The following is a 20,043-nucleotide window of genomic DNA, read 5'->3' on the forward strand; positions in this document are numbered from 1 at the left end:
AGTTGGTTGATTTTTACACCTTATAGGTACATTTATATTTTTTTATATCTATGGACGCTTTACACCAGATGGTCTGGCACCTTGCTAAGTACCTATTAAGGAGTGAGCCCATTGAGACGAGCCGTGCCGGGGCTCAGCGTGCCGGGGCTCATCGCAAAAATCCGCCTCCATACAATTTGTATGGAAGTGGATGCGCGTATCACACACTGTGTCGGGGCGCAGCGGATTTCCGTCAATGCGACAAGGCCTGGTAAGGCCCGACAAACACAGTGATCACACTTCACATAGATTTCCACTTTTTGGTAGATTTGAGGTCAAATGAATGACGATTTAGTAATCCAAATTTTTTGTAAATTTAATATAAAATATCGATTGATAATCCATACTATCCATACTAATATTATAAATGCGAAAGTATCTCTGTCTGTCTCGCTTTCACGCCAAAACTACTGAACCGATTGCAATGAAATTTTGTACACAGTTATTTTAGAGTCTGAGAAAGGACATAGGCTACATTTTGATGTGGGAAAATATCTTATTTCCATGAAAATATCGATGAAAATTAATTCGCATTGCGCGTGGCCAACGCTCATCCCGGGGGTCCTGGGTTCGAGTCCCGCAGGCGGAACAAAAAGTTTTCAATGTTCCTGGGTCTTGGATGTGTATTAAAATAATATTTCAAAAATCTTAAATATATTTTATGTATAATATTATAAAAAATCCAGAAATATATCGATGCAATGAACATTTTAGTTCTAATACAATTCAACAGATGGCGTTTTATTTTTTACTTCATTGTAACATAGAACTAATCATACTTTTTAGTTATTATGTTTTTGTTTATGGTTTTTAATACGTTAGAATATTATGTTTAATAATATTATCACTTGGTATAATAATAATCAATCTATCTTATCTTATAGAACTCCTACTGCATTAATTCTAATATATGTGACAAGTTGACAGCAGAAGGCGCTCTAAAATAAAGGAGTTCGAGTGTACCGTGTTGGCCTATATATTATCAATGCAATCAAAATTTTAATTCTAATATATGAAAACAGATGGCGTTTTATTTTTTACTTCATTATTGTAACAGAACTAATCATACCTACTTTATTATATATTGTTTTTATTCATAACTAGCTGTTGCTCGCGACTTCGTCCGCGTGGACTTTAGTTTATAGCGCGCGGTGTCAACACAATTTGTGTCAAATTTAAAAACTTTTTAAAACCCTGGTAAGTGGTACCCCTCTTAGGGCCGCGTTACTCCGGAATGGCAGCGCTGAAAGTGCTCGCCTCGCCGCTGCCATTCCGGTGTAGCGCGGCCTTTAATTAATCAAAATACCCAAAACCAGCTGTGCAGTGTGCACATTATCTATACTAATATTATAAATGCGAAAGTATCTCTGTCTGTCTGCCTGTCTGTCAGTCTCGCTTTCACGCCAAACGCCAAAACTACCGAACCGATTGTAATGAAATTTTGTATACAGATAGTCTAAAGCCTGAGAAAGGACATAGGCTACTTTTTTAACTGGAAAAAAGGGTTGTAAGGGGGTGAAAATGCGTAAATTTGTTCAAATTAAGTTATTTCCAAAAATTCATAATAGATGGCGCCGTGCGTCTTCTACATCGCGCTGACGCTTACTCAAAAGTCTTTCTATAAGACGTGGTATCATCTTACACTTAAGTTGCGATTTTTTTAGATTGTTATATCTATTCTACGGTATTAAATAACTCAGTACTTTATCTGTGCAGTGACGTAACCTTAAACCTATCAATGATAAATAGTTTATGGGTAAGGCTGCGTTTCCACTGAAGCGGAGCGGAGCTTAGCGGTGTCGAATTGACCAATCACCATGCTCGAAAATACTCGAAATCTTTGCTGTCATTCCGCTGGAATAGCACGATTGGTCAATTCGGGCACCGCTAAGCTCCGCTCCGCTTCAGTGGAAACGCAGCCTAAAGTTGTGTAATTGGGGGGCTAAATAAGCTTTAAAATTTGGCATTAAATATAAAGTTTAATATAAAAAAATGAAATACTTATTGTACACACTGCACAGCTGTATTGAGGGGTACCAGGGTTTTTTTATAAAAGCTTTTGACACTTTTTGTTGACATCGCGCGCTATAAACTGAAGTCCACGCGGACGAAGTCGCGGGCAACAGCTAGTAATTTATAATATCGATCTTCTATTAAAATTTTTGTAAATTTTAATAGAAGATCGATATTATTTATCAAATAATATAAAAAATTAAAATGCATAATGAAGACAGTCCATACTCCAAATAAACATTTTAGTTTCAACCACGTAGAATACATTTATTAATAAAGGTAGATTTTCGGTAGAATCTAAAACACGGTCTAGTAGATTTTAGTAGAATATAGCAACGTTTTTGATACATCGAGTCACGAGTGATTTAAGAGTGGTCAGACTGGAGCTATCCAAAGTACTCAAAATCCGTCAATGCGATGCGGCCCGGCCCGGCAATAGTGTGCTATAGCGCATTTTGCGCTGCGCTGAGCTCCGATCCGCCCCGGCAAGCCCCGGCACGCGCCGACAAAGTGAGAGCAAACCTTTATAACGTAAACATTTTTGATACTTTTATTTTATACTAGGTATACATGTTATAAGACTTATAAAGATTTTTGTTACAATAATATTATGATACACATCCAAGATCCAGGAACATTGAAAACCTTTTTGTTCTGTCGGCGATTTGAACCCGAGGGCCGCGATACGCTCAAACATTGAGCCACACAGAGGTCGCCAAAAGTCAAAACATAACATACATATTAATATATTATATGACTCAGCTAACCGATTACGCAAAAAGTGAGTTCTTTTTAATCTAAGTATAAAGAGGGATTACCCTCATCTACTGTAGACTATCACTACAACATTGCAAAAACCAACATTACAGTGTAAATAATATGTTTGTTGTATATCTCCAATGATATTTTATGTCTCAAACACGAGTAATAAAACGGAACATAAAATTTTGCTCTAAAAACACTTCCTCAAAAACTTTGTTGCGATAATTTTTACTTTGTAATTTAAAGTTTTTTTTACAAGGAAATTTTTTTCGCAGCATTATATTATCTACTGTTAAAATATGGAGATCCCTAAAATGGTAGGAAATTATAGTTTCGTCGGTTTTTCCTTATATATTACAGCGTCCATTATAATGTGTACATTACTAGTTTCATTGAACTACAAAACCTTAAAACATTTCATTAAAAAAAAAAAACAAATCAGAGGCTGATAATAACGAAACCTTTTAAGTTGCTGGCGGCTGTGAAATATTGGCCGGCTTACATTATTCCAATCCTGTGATCCAATCCAGTGCGGGATTCCAAAATGAATAATGTAAACGGCCAACGAAATGAACTGCATTGCATTCCAGTGCATTCCAGTGGCCGTTTACATTATTCCCTTACAAATTAGGATCTGGATTGGATTGCTGGATTGGAATAATGTAAACCGGCCTAAGGTCCTAAATATGGATCCTTCCCATGGTTCCACAGACCTCCATTATACAAGTACGCTGGACTTACGATACCATTTGAAATGACTGCTGGTTTTGTGCCTATTTGAAGCGGAATCAGCGCCCCCAATGCGGGGGAAGAGAAATAAATTAGACGTAAAAATGACGTTTGAAAGTCGCCATATTGGCGCTGATAGCAGTAGTGAGAGTACTTGGAACTAATACTAGTTTATACAACCAATAGCGATTAAGCGGCCATTTGTAAGTTACGTCAGATTTAGTTCTCTTCCCCCGCATTGGGGGCGCTGATTCCGCTTTAAACAGGCACAAAAAGCAGGTGCAGGGCATCTTATGATATCTTATGATCCATAATTCCATATACAAGTACGCTGGACTTATGTCCAGCGTACTTGTATAATATAGACGTCAGTACATGGTTCCGTACCTACTTAAATAATAAATAAAAAAAGAATCAAAAACTGTAAAATTATATCTTATATAAGTCCTTACGCGGACATTTAAGAATGTGGGTAGGTATAAAATTATCGGTTGTTCCGGTATGTAGGTACAGTATTGTGCGCCGCCAGCGGTGCGTCCGACCGTCCGTCCGTGTATTATGTGTTGTATTGTGTGTATATATACACAGGGCCTGAAGGAGTGCCGCGTACTGCAGACATGGGGAACGCGGCTACTACTACTGGTAAGTGGAAAATCATTCCTATCTTGTACTAGATGTTCCACGCGGCTTCACCCGCGTAATTTTGGAATTTCACGGAAATCGTACAATTTTCCGCAAAAAATAGTATATAATATGTCCCTTCACGTGGTCTATTCTTCATGTGTGCCAAAACGTGATAAAATATTATAGCCTTTTATAGCCTTCCTCGATAAATCCTTAGTATTTAACACTGAAATAATTTTTCAAATCGGACCAGTAGTTCCTGAGATTAACGCGTTCAAACAAACAAACAAACTCTTCCGCTTTTCGAGTAAGAGAGTGAATTTCAACAACTTGCATTTTTTACAAAATTTTGGTGGAAATTTTTGTTTCCACCAAAATTAGAGATTAGGTGTTTACGGGAAACTGGTACAACAACCACCACCTAGACGAGTTGGCTTGTGACAGAATGAAGTAAATGGCGTATTTTTTATGTTTCACACCCTCTTACCCACCAAAATTTACCTACCGAAATTGAAATTTGCGAGAAAAATAATCTTAAAAAAAACTACGTGCAGTAAACTTATAACACATTTACTTAACTACCAACAAACCAAAACTCTACCGATATTCAAAATAATAACATGATATTATTGCCACAAGTAGGATAATACACCAAAATTATATATAAAGTACACCAAAATTGCATAAAATCGGGGGTTTTGTGATAAAATGGTTTTCTTTCATTCCTGGCTGGAAACTGGTACGACCCAGCCCACAGCCACGTCCTTCTAAACGGGTTAGCGTGTGGCTGAATGAAGTAAATGGGGAATTTTTATGCTTAAGAGGATACCACAGCGGCTAGAGAAATGAAAAAAAAGTACGTGTAATATCTATAGCTGTCTCCCTTACCTCAAGCCTATACCGCAGAACGCGATAGAGACAACTGCAGAAAATCCTGAAAATCAACGATTCGTTGTCCCCTGATTCCTTCTCCAAAACTTAACCGATTTAAGTACTTTTTTCATTAAAGATTAAAAAAAGGCTTGAGCTGTGTTCCTATGTTTTGCTTTTTTTGTATAATCTATCCAAATCTGTTTTCTGGACGTTTGAACACAGTGGAAAATCTGGCCATTTTTTTGGGTTTTTGAACGTTCATATCTTATTTAATAATTAAATTATGAAAAAAAAGAAAACATAGGGACATTGTATTAGTGGCCGTAGATATTCAGGAAAAAAATTATAACTCTACTAGCATTATCCAGGGAGGAAACAGGGGACAACGTTTGTATGGAAAAAATGGCGGTGTGGAATCCTCTTAAGAGGATACACCAGGGGCTAGAGAAATGAAAAAAAAGTACGTGTAATATCTATAGCTGTCTCCCTTACCTCAAGCCTATACCGCAGAACGCGATAGAGACAACTGCAGAAAATCCAGAAAATCAACGATTCGTTGTCCCCTGATTCCTTCTCCAAAACTTAACTGATTTAAGTACTTTTTTCATTAAAGATTAAAAAGAGAGCTTGAGCTGTGTTCCTATGTTTTGCTTTTTTTGTATAATCTAGCCAAATCTGTTTTCTGGACGTTTGAACACAGCGGAAAATCTGGCCATTTTTTTGGGTTTTTGAACGTTCATATCTTATTTAATAATTAAATTATGAAAAAAAAGAAAACATAGGGACATTGTATTAGTGGCCGTAAATATTCAGGAAAAAAATTATAACCCTACTAGCATTATCCAGGGAGGAAACAGGGGACAACGTTTGTATGGAAAAAAGGGCGGTGTGGACTTCTCTTAAGGGATCAATGGTATTTCGTAGAAACAAAGTTTCGTAAATGACACCAATATTAGTAAAATCTCCGCGACAGACCTAAACTGTGTCATAAAAACTCAACTGCAAAACTTAGTACAATAAAATTCATATATTATTATTTATTATTATCAAGAGTCAACTATAATAAACGACTACATAAAGATAACAATCCAAATTTTAGCTTTCTGGGTATTATATACTTAGGTTTTGTAAATCATCACTAACAAGACACTTATTATGTTCATTAGCCGCCCACGGAAAACTTTCATGTTTTTTTTTTGTTATTTACTCCAAACGTAAGTATTAAACCTACGTGCATTACTTGGCGGAGTTACTACAATGCCCACGGAATCCGGATTATCCAATATTATCATTAGAAAAAAACTAGTACCATTTTTGGTTACTAAAACTTTGATTTTAATATTATCTTATATCTCTTATATCTTTAAACGAGCTGTTGCCCGCGGCTTCGCACGCATTAAGAAGTATTATTGTTCTGGGCCAGGGGGGGGGAAGGGCAAATCAGATTTTTCATAAGCTAAGTGTTTATAAAGAATAAAAAAATTATAAATTTTAGTTGTAAAAATATTGTATTGCAAACAAATGGCAAAAATTCTTTCTTAATTTTTAATTTTTATAGATAAAACTACTAGATAATATTTTACTTAATACGGACGTCAACGTGATCCAGGGGGGGGGTACCTGCCTCGGTACGCACATGGCTGCACCCGTGTTTAAGCGATTTCATATCTATCGATTTATTACTTTGCTACACTACCATTAAATATTGTAAAGCTTTTAAAACTATTATTTATTGATCATTATTTAAAAAATCCCTATTGAAACAGCTTGTTCAAACTTGTAGTTAGCTATTTCAAATTCATCAAAGCTTGGGAGCTTCCTAAGCTTTGAAGACAATATAAACTTAAACAAGTACCTTTCAAGGCCATACTCAATGTTAGGTGTACCAGCAGTGTCCCAATCCGTTCAGCCCCCGTAGACAAGTGGCAAAACGCTAACGCTAACGCTAACGCTAGCGCTACAAAATGTATGGATTTGACATTAGTATTCGCTAGCGAAGCGATGACTTATGTCAAATCGCATACATTTTGTAGCGCTAGCGTTAGCGCTTTGCCACTTGTCTACAGGCCCTGATTTCTTGCCTGTTATAGAAAGTCAAGTGTTGCAAATTGTTTTATGAATGCGTATCTGTGAATTGTTTTTGCACTATATTAATTTACTTTGCTTTGTATTCATTTTCATTTTATACTTTTCTTTTCAGCCGACAATAAATCCACCGCACCAGAGACGCCCAGTGCTGAAGATGGCGCCAAGACCCTGCACATACCCTTCGTCGCCCGCCGGTTCTCCTGCAACGACATACTCAGGATCGTGTATGTCGTGCTGGCTGCACTGCTCATAGTATGTATCAGGCTAAATAGTAAAGCTTAACACGTCCCGGCCTTACTCAGAGATTGATGATTAAACTTCAAGTTAATGAAGAGTTTGACAGAGTTAGTGAAGAGATGTATAGGGCTTATGTCAAAATTTTATTTAATTACAATTAACTAAAGTCATGACAATTTTAAATCGCATCAGCGGTCATTGACCGTTCTAGTATAGGAGCTATGTGAAAAATACTCGCACTACATTCTGTTAACTTAAGGCGAGGATAAAGCCCAATTTGTTATTCCGCGACTTCCGGTTTACCTAGTTCCAATATAATAACGAAGTTTTAAAAAAATATGATGTATAAAGTACAATATTTAAAATACCTTAAACCATAAACATTTTAATAAAACTTAATACTTTGGCTGTAATTAATTTACAAACTCACCTACGATAAAAATCGATTTTATCGAAATATAAGTATTAACTAGGATAATTATACATTTCATTTGAATAAATTGTTAGTTTATCTATATTAAAAATTCTTTAACCGAACAATTTTGTTTCTTAATGTTTATTTCCAAAGATATTTAAAAAAAACATGAAAAATAGAGAAAATCCGCTCGAGTGATTTCAGTTTTATGCCAAGCTAAAATGAATCTTATTGCGATGCGTATACGCTTAGTCTTTGGTTGTGTGCAAAGTTATCGTTTTGGATTGAGATTAATCCCCGCCTTAAGAATTAAATTGAATTCTTGTAAAGAAACAGACTATTATATTTTCATCGGAAAACGTCTTGGTAACCTCTTCGTATGATAATCTCCAACTATTTATGAGTTTAAACTTTAAAGTGATATAATTCATACTGTGTTCACATCGTGTATGCAAAATACGATATGACCCTTAGACTAGAAACATCGTTAGATATTTATTATACGGAGTACCAATATTATTAGAAATCAAGAGAGTAAATACAGTTTTGCAGTAGATCAAAAGTACACGCTGTCATGTAGATAAGACGACCACAGATAAATATCACTTATAATAACACAAGAGCTTCAAAATTATCGGGTATTTCCCGATAGGTTCGTTGCAAACAAATGAAGGAGTGATTTTTCCTGAAAAACTTGACGACTTTATTTGTTTGCAGGGAACCTTGAGGGAAATGCCAGATAATTTTGAAGCTCGTGTGGTATTCGGGGGATTATTTTTCCGTCCCAAATGTCGGCCAATAGAATTAGAATTTGTTTTTTATATATAGCAACTACCAGAGAAAATTTTCAAAAAATTATCAGTATAATACCATGTAGGTTGTACCACGTGACGTCGAATGGTGCAATTCTATTGGTCGATATTTGGGTCGGAAAATAATCTCCAAAAAACCCCTATATCCAATATCCATACTAATATTATAAATGCGAAAGTGTGTCTGTAACTCTGTTACCTCTTCAAGCCCAAACCACTGTTCCGAGTTTGATGAAACTTGGTATGAGGATGCTTTGAGTCCAAAGAAAGGACATCCAGGATACTTTTTATCCTGAAAAAATGTACAGTTCCCGCGCTATAAACGAATTTTGGCGCAACGAAGTTGCGGAGCTGCTAGTTTAGAATATTTTGTGAAAGTAATTACAGCCCTTGTCGAGAAACTAATTATAATTACTTATTATTTTGTTTATTTTTAAAACTGTCTTGTTAAAAGTTAAGGAAAATATGGACATTTACAAGATAAATAAAATAAGTTACATTATGTAACAGAAATCTCGTTTTTCACCTTATTTCGTCTACAGTGTATATTAATACTCGAATTGCTTGTTTACTTATGTTTATTTTAAATATTATATTATGTTTATTACTTTTAAAAATATGTTACAAAAATAATCTTCAATTAGGAAGATCAAATTATAGGTTTAAATTACCATCTTCACTATTTAACATCATTGGGTTTAAATTACTCTTAGTTTTTGCAAAGAAACATTGTAAAATATTATTATTATTATTTATGAAATAAGGGGGCAAACGAGCAAACGGGTCACCTGATGGAAAGCAACTTCCGTCGCCCATGGACACTCGCAGCATCAGAAGAGCTGCAGGTACGTTGCCGGCCTTTGAAGAGGGAATAGGGTAATAGGGGAGGGTAGGGATGGAAAGGGAAGGGAATGTGTTGTTTGGATTTATGTTGTTTAATATTGTTGTTGTTGAATGGAATTATGTTGTTTAATTGCATAGTTAATATAATATGAAACTAAAGAAACTATTAAAAATACTCATAAGTAATAACGAGGATTAGTACGATAAGATTTTACCTTAAAAATTAAAATAAGTACCTTAAAATTTTTCATTAGACTAGATGCTGCCTACAACATTGTGCAGAAATTAATTTTTACATTTCTAATATGGATTAAAATGCTCTCGCATGAAAGTAATCTCATTACATACACTCTATTCCAGCTGAAATCCATCGCGATGATCGCCGTAACCATAGCAATGGCGATCGCTCTTCGGCTGTTCAGCTCGGAGCAGTCGGGGCGGCTGGTGGCGCTGATCATCCTGGCGGTGGTGTCAGCTGTGGTGCTGTCAGTCTGTATATACGCGCTGGTAGCCGTACTGAAGAAGCATTATAAGCCTGTGCATGCGGTGAGTCAATGGATGGATGATAATAAATGGGCAGATGGATTAATTCTTCGATCGTGGATTCTTGGAAATCTATTGTTATTCTATTGTGTCTCGCTCACCGGTGAGCTTATGGGGCTTGATGGGTTAATGGATGGGTGTTATTTACTTTTGCACGCAAAACTACGGATTTTGCTGAGATTTTAGCAAGGTTTCAGCTCTAGATCAAATTTTCCCTATTTATAAATTTTTTTTCTATTTTACCCCATACGTGGGAGAGCCATGCTTCTGCACCAATGGGCCGGCTCGACCGGAGAAATACCACGTTCTCACAGAAAACCGGCGTGAAACAGCGCTTGCGCTGTGTTTCGCCGAGTGAGTGAGTTTACCGGAGGCCCAAATCCCTACCCTATTCCCTTCCCTACCCTCCCCTATTACCCTATTCCCTCTTAAAAGGCCGGCAACGCACCTGCAGCTCTTCTGATGCTGCGAGTGTCCATGGGCGACGGAAGTTTCCATCAGGTGACCCGTTTGCCCCCTTATTTCATAAAAAAAAATGTAGTACCTAGAAGTTTTATGGGACAGAAAACAAATTATTATTAGATGACGTCGTTTTTGTTATAAAACTGATAAAGAAAAAAGCATTAATCGTGTAATGGTAAGCGATTACCGTCACTTATCGTAAGTCGTACCACTAAATATGATAAAATTTCAGACAAAAGAAATTTCCATATTACTAATACCTCTTTATAAGCAATAATTTTGTAATTTGTAAATATTTTCTCAGAAAATATTTCTCCCTTTTACAATTTAAGCACACCAACTTCAGTTTATAGAGTTATCAAAATTAATTAATGAAATCCTCGCAATAGTAGTTTGAAAAAAACTCGTCAATATAATATTATAATTCGGAAGAGTTTGTTTGTTTGAACGCGAACTCAGGAACTACTGGTCCGATTTAAAAAAAATTTTCATTGTTAGCCCATTTATCGAGGAAGGCTATAGGCTATATAGCATCACGGTGTGACTTTTAGAGCTTTCGTTGCGTGCGCTGCAAAAACAGTCCAAGGACCAAGATACCCAAAAAATATGTATGTAAGAATTATTCCTCTTTAAGTGATCAAATAAAAAAGCCCATGACATGACTATATTTTAAGATTATCTCACAATAATCGTTTTTATATTGTCTAAGAATGAAATTTGGTCGAAATTGCATTAATGAAATAGATCAGCGCAGATGAAGTCGTGGGTAACAGCCATGCTATAATAATTTATAAAGCTGAGGAAGTTGTTCGCCAAATTAAATATCATGCCCTTTATAACTATTCCACGCGCACCAAGTCGCGGGCACAGCTAGTCTGATATAATGCTTCAGTCATGTACAAAGTACATTTTGTAATCACTAAATAGATTTTTGGTAAATATTTCAGCGTCATTTATATTTAATTATAATTTTTCATTACACATAAAATTACAATAAGTAATGAAAAATTCTAAATAACATTACGTAGCATTAGATTTGCTATGTTAAGATCTGTGATTTTAGTTGGTAATGTTTTATTAATGGCCGTACTAATGTAGTCGTCCTTCACCTAAATAGAAACTTGCATGAGCCCTAAAGCAATTTATAAGGGCTCCGTTATGGTAAGAAATTATAACACTTCTACGTGTTGGAATTTAGAAACCAATGGATCAAAGATTTTGATTTTTGATTATTATTTATACCTTCCATAAACTTATATTATAAGTTTATGATACCTTCCATAGACCAACAAAGAGTGCGAGAGAGAAAAAAATCCTTTATGGAATTATAACAAGATGAAAAGAGAGAGGCAGTCTAATGAAAATTGTAACAACTTTCATTTGACAGGTCGTCAAAAGTCGTCAATCGTTTTTATGCCCTTTCGGTATTTGCAATTTATTATTTAAATCGTATGTTATTTTCAACAAATACTATTATATATAACAATAATAACTTGTGCTGTGAGTGATTGCAGTGTAAATCATAGGAATAATCCTGAAAAATATACATTTCACCCGTAATAATTAATCTTCAAAAATCGATATGCTTATCGATATTTTACAATAACATAAAACTAAAATAAAAATCATTTACCTTTATATTTATCACCTTAAAAAGGACATATTATCTTATTTTAACGATTATTTAAGTAATAATTATCTTTTGACATACCTAGTATAAAATCAAGGTTTCACAGATCAGTCACTTGAATCTAATACTCATTGAATGCAGCTTTCAATAATATAATAGACAGTTCTCTGACAGAATAGGTATAAGTGCAACTTATATTATACTTATTAGGACTGGTACCGACTTCAAAATTATGAAGATTGAGAACAGAAATACTGAATACAGAATAAGGATTATTTAATACTTTTTATTTCATTTAAGTATAATATTACTATTGTCTTTACCTTCAAATCGGTTCACAAACGGCGGAGTAATCGTTGAACATACATAAAAAATATTATATCCACAGCCGAACGTCTAACCTCCTCCTTAAAGTCGGTTAAAAATGATTGTAATAAAAAGTTTTAGGGAGTGCCTCCGCTGCCGGCGCCGGTTGCCAAAATGGCTGCCGGCGCCGTTTTCCGAACTCCGAAGTTTGCCGAAGTCTCGCGATGTTTGCCGAATAGGCTGCCGGCGCCTATTCGGCAAACATCGCTTGTCAAACAGAATAATGATCAAAAACATCAGACTTGAGCTAAATGACTATGAAAAGTACAAATAATAAGGTCATAATAATTGTAAGGATGCATAATTATTTGAATCCTTCGATCGGGGATTCTAGGAAATGCTATTGTATTCTATTGATGTCGCGATCACCGGTGCTCGTATGGGGCTTGAATCTTGGATGGGTTAATGGGGGTGATGATGAAGATGCTGATAAATGTGATCTGCATAGTAGCATTTAAAGACAATATCTTTGCTTCTTTAAACAACGCTGAAACTCTCTAACATGTAAGTATAAGGAATCTGAAGTTCTGTTCAGTACCTTCGGAAGTATATCACGGAGTTTATAACTGTAGCTGTGGTGCAAAATCTTACTTTTTGGTAGCTGAAAAAAGATAGCTAAGCTAAGAAAATGCATCACAAAAAACTAAAATATCCACAGTCGAACCAATAGGTACCAAACCTTCACCTTTACAAGTCGAATATATAAATTGAGATTATAATTATAATTTATTTTTCAAATTTGTGTATCGGCACTGGAACCTAGCGCTTTACGCATTATCACCGGCTCCCATTTTGAGTGCCAGCGCCAGCAGTCGTTGTTTTATATCTCGGCTGCCGGCAGTATACTACCGTAGTTCCCATTACCTACTGATATTTTTGGGAGCCGGCGCCGGCAGCGGAGGCACTCCCAAAAGTATTATGATATTTAATGATATGTATTTAATTTAAGAATAAAATATAATATACTATGTGTGTTGTTTACTTTCAACGTTTACTTTCAATGCAGCAATGTAAGGGCTGATTTACCAGATGTGTATCTACTTTTCAATCGTCACCTTTTTTGCCAATTAAAATTTATGATACCTAATTTGAAATACAAAATCTGTCAAAGTTGCATATTATTTATTTCTTATAGAAACTCAGCTAAAATAATTCGAACGGACTAAACTATCGATAGCAAAATACTATACTATCGATAGTAAAATATACATCACTAGCACACGCACACATTGACAGATCGAAAATGGTCACGCATTTTCGGGTTGTCAGGTGGTCTATACGACAGTATATTATAAGTTTATGATACCTTCTATGTTATGAAGACCTTAATTGTCAAAATAATTTAGTTACCTACTTGTTTTAACGTTTTAAGAATGTAGGTATCTGCCAAGACTAAGAGGAAGGATTTAACCAGGAAAATTCGTTCGCATCTTTTATATATAAGTAGATATTTTTCCATTTTAAATTTTACTGAAAAATGCAATTATTTGATTCTTGCATAATATTTACTGTGAAGTCTCTTTCATTGTCCCTAAAAAAGAAATTGAGACTTGAGTTATTTTGTCCCCGACAAAAACAGAAGGGAAGGGAACTATTAAAAGTATATAAGTGTCTATCTGTCTGTCCCTAGCATCGTAGCATCTAAACAGGTGGGCCGATTTTGATTAATTTTTTTTGGTTGAAAGCTTTTTAAAGCTGACTATTTTTCCTCTACCAACTAAAATAAAATACCTATTTTACTGCTTACTCGCCCGCCATACTCATTGTAATAATTGATTTTTTTAATATACTTAAGGCGTTGTTTCCTAACCTTGAATAAATTTACTCAAGTTCAGAGAAATGGGTGGTAGGTTGTACAGTCGGACATATTCACTCGATATTTTAAACCTTACTGCCCTGTGATAAAGTCGAAAAGATTTGATGGTAGATGGCAGGTAGGTGGTACAGTCGCAGACATATTCGCTTGATATTGTGGACTTTACTCCCTTGTGAGAAGGTCGAAAAGTTAGATGGTAGGTGGTAGGTGGTAGTGGTGGCATATCACGCGAGGGTCAAGAGACCATAACACGCAGATCGTCAAGATACACTTGTTAATTGTATACCAAAAAATTAAGGAAAATTCTTATCGTTATGGCTGTCGTTTCTCATAGTTTATGATAAGGTTTATTCTGTTTAAAGTTTTATTTGTTATTACTACTTAAAATTACGAATTAAAATAATTATATTTTTTTATAGACATAAAAGTTTAAGGTGCTAGTCCGTCCGTATTGTCTTTTCAAGACACGTAGAGACCATTCAGTAGAGACCATTAGCTTCATGGTAGAGACGTAATAGGAAGCTTAGAGAAAAGCATAAAGTTTTCAGATTGTTTTTTTTTTAATGAAATGAGGGGGCAAACGAGCAAACGGGTCACCTGATGGAAAGCAAATTCCGTCGCCCATGGACACTCGCAGCATCAGAAGAGCTGCAGGTGCGTTGCCGGCCTTTTAAGAGGGAATAGGGTAATAGGGGAGGGTAGGGAAGGGAATAGGGTAGGGGATTGGGCCTCCGGTAAACTCACTCACTCGGCGAAACACAGCGCTAGCGCTGTTTCACGCCGGTTTTCTGTGAGAACGTGGTATTTCTCCGCTCAAGCCGGCCCATTCGTGCCGAAGCATGGCTCTCCCACGTATAGAATTGATGATTCTGAGCAAACTATACTTACATGCTTAAAAATGTAACCTTCATGTTAATTCACTATACTACACTTTTGTGTGAAATGAAATGTACTGTAGTGACGTGAGTTTTGCGATTTTTTTCATACAAGTAGATTAAATTAAAACAAATTAATTTAACGTGTGTTTAGAGAAATTGATTCCTAAGCAGATCTGCAATTACTTGCTAAACTGTTTATATCAAGTCAATGTTTTCCAATGTTATAATATTACAGTCACGGAGCTAATATAGAGATTATAATACTTATTTAAAATGATATGTCGGCTGGGCTTGATATAACCCAACTAAATTACATTATTCTATATAGATAACCTTGAACTTTTGTGCAAAAAATTTAATGTACCATTGTGCTGTGTGCAAAACATAATATTTTGTAGTTTAAAGGAGTGAGCACACTGAGACGGGCCGTGCCGGGGCTCATCGCAAAAATACGCCCCCATACAATTTGTATGGAAGCGGATGCGCGTATCGCACACTGTGTCGGGGCGCAGCGGAGTTCCGCTTCCATACAAATTGTATGGAGGCGGATTTTTGCAATGAGCCCCGGCACGCTAAGCCCCGGCACGGCCTGTCTCAGTGTGCTCACTCCTTTAAGCTGGTTTTTAACTTTATTTTGTGTGCACATAAATTGTAAATATAAATAAATACCTACTTATAAACATACTAGTTCCACCTATCAATAAAATTTTTCCGACATAATATATTATTTCTTCACTTTTCAGGCGTCAATAACCCTGATCATCCTGGCGATCATCCAGGCGGTGGTGGTGGGAGTGTCGGTGCCCGTCACCATCGGGGATGAGGTGCACCTGGCGCAGTCTCTAACCACCTCATTCAGACAGGCCAGAGTCGACAACCGACAGGCCAAAGCCTGGGCCAATATACAGTCCACGGTGAGTAACTTGGCCTTAAAATTTAACTAGGGTTAACATCAAGATACATCAAAACCAATCTAAAGCATCTAACGGTCCCAGTGGCGGCCTCAGGGGGTGGCGAACAGGGCAATCGCCCGGGGCCTCGCTCTTTGCAAGGGTCTCACGGCAGCAAGAGCCCATAAAGTGGCATTTTATTTGAATTTTTTGCGGTGAGGCCCCGGTGTCGGCGGCGGTGGACAGACGGCCAAAGGGCCTCGCAATGCTAAAGGAAAACAGAAAATGGAAAACCTGCATCCATTTGTCTTGAACTTAAAGTACTTAAGTATAGGTATTCGTGATTGTTGTCAAATGTAAAATCTGATCCAATCCATAGCAAAGACAATAGGAGACCTGGAACCACTGTTTTGTAAGAGAATAACCATGCTTCCTGGTCTTTTTCCTGAAAATAATGTGATTAGGTGACTATATCTTATTCAGTATAGGGGAGAATTATCTGTATTTCATCTTATGAAGAAACCAATGGTCTATCGTGAGTTCGCGACTAAGTTAGCTAGGTTTTTCTAATGATTTTTGTTTACCATTTTTCTCATACGGTCTACATTTTACAATTATGTACAGTTATACTATATCTTTTTTCTGCAGATACTATATCTGTAACCACAAATCTCTAAACGTTACTATGAACTTGAAAAATTTAGTAGATACCTATTTCTAATTCATATCTTTATGTTAGTTTTCAGCATTTCATTTTAAAACCTCACATAGGCAGACATAGGTAAACAATAATTACAGGACTCCACAGTAGTAACTAAAGATTATTGTTAACTTAACCTTTACCTGAAAGGTTCAAACCATTCGGTGTAGTTGACCTTTGAGTAGAATACCTTTTGGCCTTTCCTCACCCGACACAAATTCTGATTTTTAACCCCTGACGTAGCCATTGACGCAAACATAGGGGTGTTATTGTTTGTCACTGTTTTGTGGCAAGGCAATTTGATAATAGCTATGGCATATGTAATGATGACTCACCTCCATCATGATGGACAATATGTTACAGGCGATCACCAACGTGTAGAGGGGCATATATTCGCCTCTAATTGTCCAGTACTGACGTCGATGCATATCATGCATACCTACTGTCCGTGACAAATGTCTTATGCCCCGTGTATTATATTTCTCTATGCTTACTCTTATGCTTTATGATATTTTTATTATTTTTAAATTGTCCATCATAATAGGTACGTAGCCCAACGAAAAGAGGGGCTTTGAAAGTGACAAGTGACAATAGCTGGTTATGGTGATTTTCATGAAAATCCTTCCAAAGGAACAAAGGGATTTCCAAGGATCATTACTTAGTAGAATATTTATATTGTGGTCTCAGTTCCCACCTATTCCCGAGCTTGAGATGTTACATGTTAAATCTGCCCAGCAACAAAATAAAATAATCGGCCAAGTGCGAGTTGCACTCACGCACGAAGGGTTCCGTACTATTATAGAGCAAAATAGGTTATTACTGCCTTTAAGTTCAAAATATAATTCCTAACTTGTGTAAAGTAATATTTTAGTCCATAATTGTTGTCACGGTGTGTCGGGGGACGCCAAGTAAACTACAACCTACAATCGCCAAGTCGCTGATTATCTCGATTCGGTTCGCTGTGAACATCAACTATAATGTTATGTAAAATCAAACATCTACATTAGCGGTCCCCCGACACACCTTGACAACAATTATGGACTAAAATATTACTTTACACAAGTTAGGAATTATATTTTGAACTTAAAGGCAGTAAATATTATTTCATTACTTTTTAAAGTTGTTTGGCGGGGGTTTTTTTTTTTAATTTCTTAATTTAATTTTATTTCATACTTTTTAAACTTGTGTTGGTTGTAGTGCAGAATAATTCCTATCAATAGAATCATATTATTCTCATGATTACCATCTATCAATGTCCTTTTCGATGAGGCCGTTATTCGTTAATATGAGCATAAACATGAAACCTCCACTTTGAGTTCATACGAAGCTCGGTTCCTATAGAATCCAGGTGATGTTCCAGCAGAAGCATGTAAATATTTACTGTCTATCTACTTCCTACTGGTTGTCGCAATTAAAATGAGCCCAAACACGAAACCTCTGCTCTAAGTTGGCGAGGAGTTGGATATCCTATTGATTACCAAGTGATGCTGCAGCACCAGGTCAACTTTCCATTAATATGTGTATACGTATATTGTATATTCACAAATGTCACGTACTAGAATGAAATATAAAACCCATGAAACGACTACAAGTTGCTAACGGCATTTCATGAACCAGATAAACCCTGATTGTTCCGCACTGAGCACGCTGATGATGATGAATTATAGCTAAGAACACTCTCGATCATGTCAGCTTTCAAACAAAAAAAAACTAGACCAAAATCGGTCCACCCGTTTGGACGCTACGATGCCACGGACAGATACACACACAGACAAACAGACAGACAGACACGTCAAACTTATAACACCCCTCTTTTTTGTCGGGGGTTAAAAAATGTAGTTTTTTGTATGGGCCCCCCTTAATTATTTATTTTATTTAAATTTTATTATTAATTATTAATGTACTTTAAAGTACAAATATAATTAAGAATATTGTGGGTATTTCAAGTGCCAACCTGATACCATTATTGATTACGAGCAACAAAGGCCAAAAAAAACCTGTGAAAATTTCAGAAGTCTAGCTTAATAGCGGTTCTTGAGATACAGCCTGGAGACAGACAATCGGACGAACAGACGGACAGACAGACATCAAAGTCTTACTAATAGCAACCCGTTTTTACCCTTTGGGTACGGAACCCTAAAAATTACGGGGAAAGGGATAGGAAATCTACCGGTCTCTCTTATGGTCTGTACACACTCATCGAGACAGGCCTAGCGCGAGTCACACAGGGCGCTCTCGTCCTCGTCTCGTTGGCTCTCGCGAGGAAAACCAGAGCAAGCATGTACGGCCGAGGATCTCGGCGAGGGGCTCTCGTCGAGTGTGTACAGTAATTGCCATTACACCTACATGTAATTCTGTCTCCTTCCAGTTGCATTGCTGTGGGGTCCACAGCGCTGAAGATTACAGACTGCTTGGAGCGCCGAGGCTCTACGCGCCCCATATACCCATCTCCTGCTGCCCGCAGTACGACCCCAGCCGATCGGAGATCGTGCAGGAGAGAGAGAAAGAGTCATGCAGAGCGAGAAAGGAATACTACCAGTTCGGCTGCACGGCTGGTGTTCTGGCCACTTACAGGAATTCTACGCATCTCGTTCTCATCGTGACGATTGTCTTCATTGCTCTAATTGTAAGTATTTTTTATTATAAGGTGCCATCATAATTCTCTCCTTTGCTCCTTTGTAACGTAAGACCTGGTATGACGTATCACGTTAAACCTATGAATGATCAAAAAATGCTAAAAATATTTTAATTATTTAGCGCCATCTAGTGTAGCTTTATTGTAACATTTCTTAGTTCATAATGTTCACAACAGATGGCGCTTTTTGAAGATGCACACTAGCACCATCTCTTAGAATAATTTAGAAGTTTAATGCCGTGCGACGTGCACTTATCATTAAATACTTTGGACAATAGATGACGCTATAAGTATATTTCTTAGTTAAAAAGTTCAAAATTTAAATTGAAATTTTTAAGAATTTTTATGACATTCCATCATCGACTAAAGCAATATTTTCCATAGGAAATAATTTCACAAGGAAATTCATATATTTACAGGTAATTCAATCGATCATAGGAGCAGTTTTGGCGACCAAAAGCCAGAGACATAAACTCCACGAAGCCGAAAAACCGAACGAGCCGGAACCACCTCAAGCCGTCGTTTCTCAAAAACCGAAAGCAAAATTATCTCTGACATGACAATGGGGACCATTTGGAATCGACTACTTGCCTGAACTCGGACAATGTATAAATTATTATGAAAACAATGCATTTGTAAATAGGAATCGTTAAAAATAAAATATTATGAGACTCGTTATAATATTTTG

At 36.5% G+C, this 20,043-nt stretch overlaps 1 protein-coding gene across 1 annotated transcript; it reads left to right on the top strand.

Annotated features, from left to right (window-relative positions):
* Positions 1-4,072: 4,072 nt before the first annotated feature.
* On the top strand, positions 4,073-20,033 carry LOC121731998. Its single transcript, XM_042121730.1, has 6 exons — positions 4,073-4,185; positions 7,241-7,380; positions 9,796-9,981; positions 15,874-16,044; positions 19,089-19,346; positions 19,775-20,033. Exons 1-6 carry the CDS (start codon positions 4,161-4,163, stop codon positions 19,913-19,915), a joined length of 921 nt encoding a protein of 306 aa, XP_041977664.1. The 5' UTR covers positions 4,073-4,160; the 3' UTR covers positions 19,916-20,033.
* The last annotated feature ends 10 nt before the right edge of the window (positions 20,034-20,043 follow it).

The sequence above is a fragment of the Aricia agestis genome, chromosome 11 (genome assembly GCF_905147365.1).
Source record: "Aricia agestis chromosome 11, ilAriAges1.1, whole genome shotgun sequence".
In the NCBI taxonomy this organism is placed as follows: domain Eukaryota; kingdom Metazoa; phylum Arthropoda; class Insecta; order Lepidoptera; family Lycaenidae; genus Aricia; species Aricia agestis.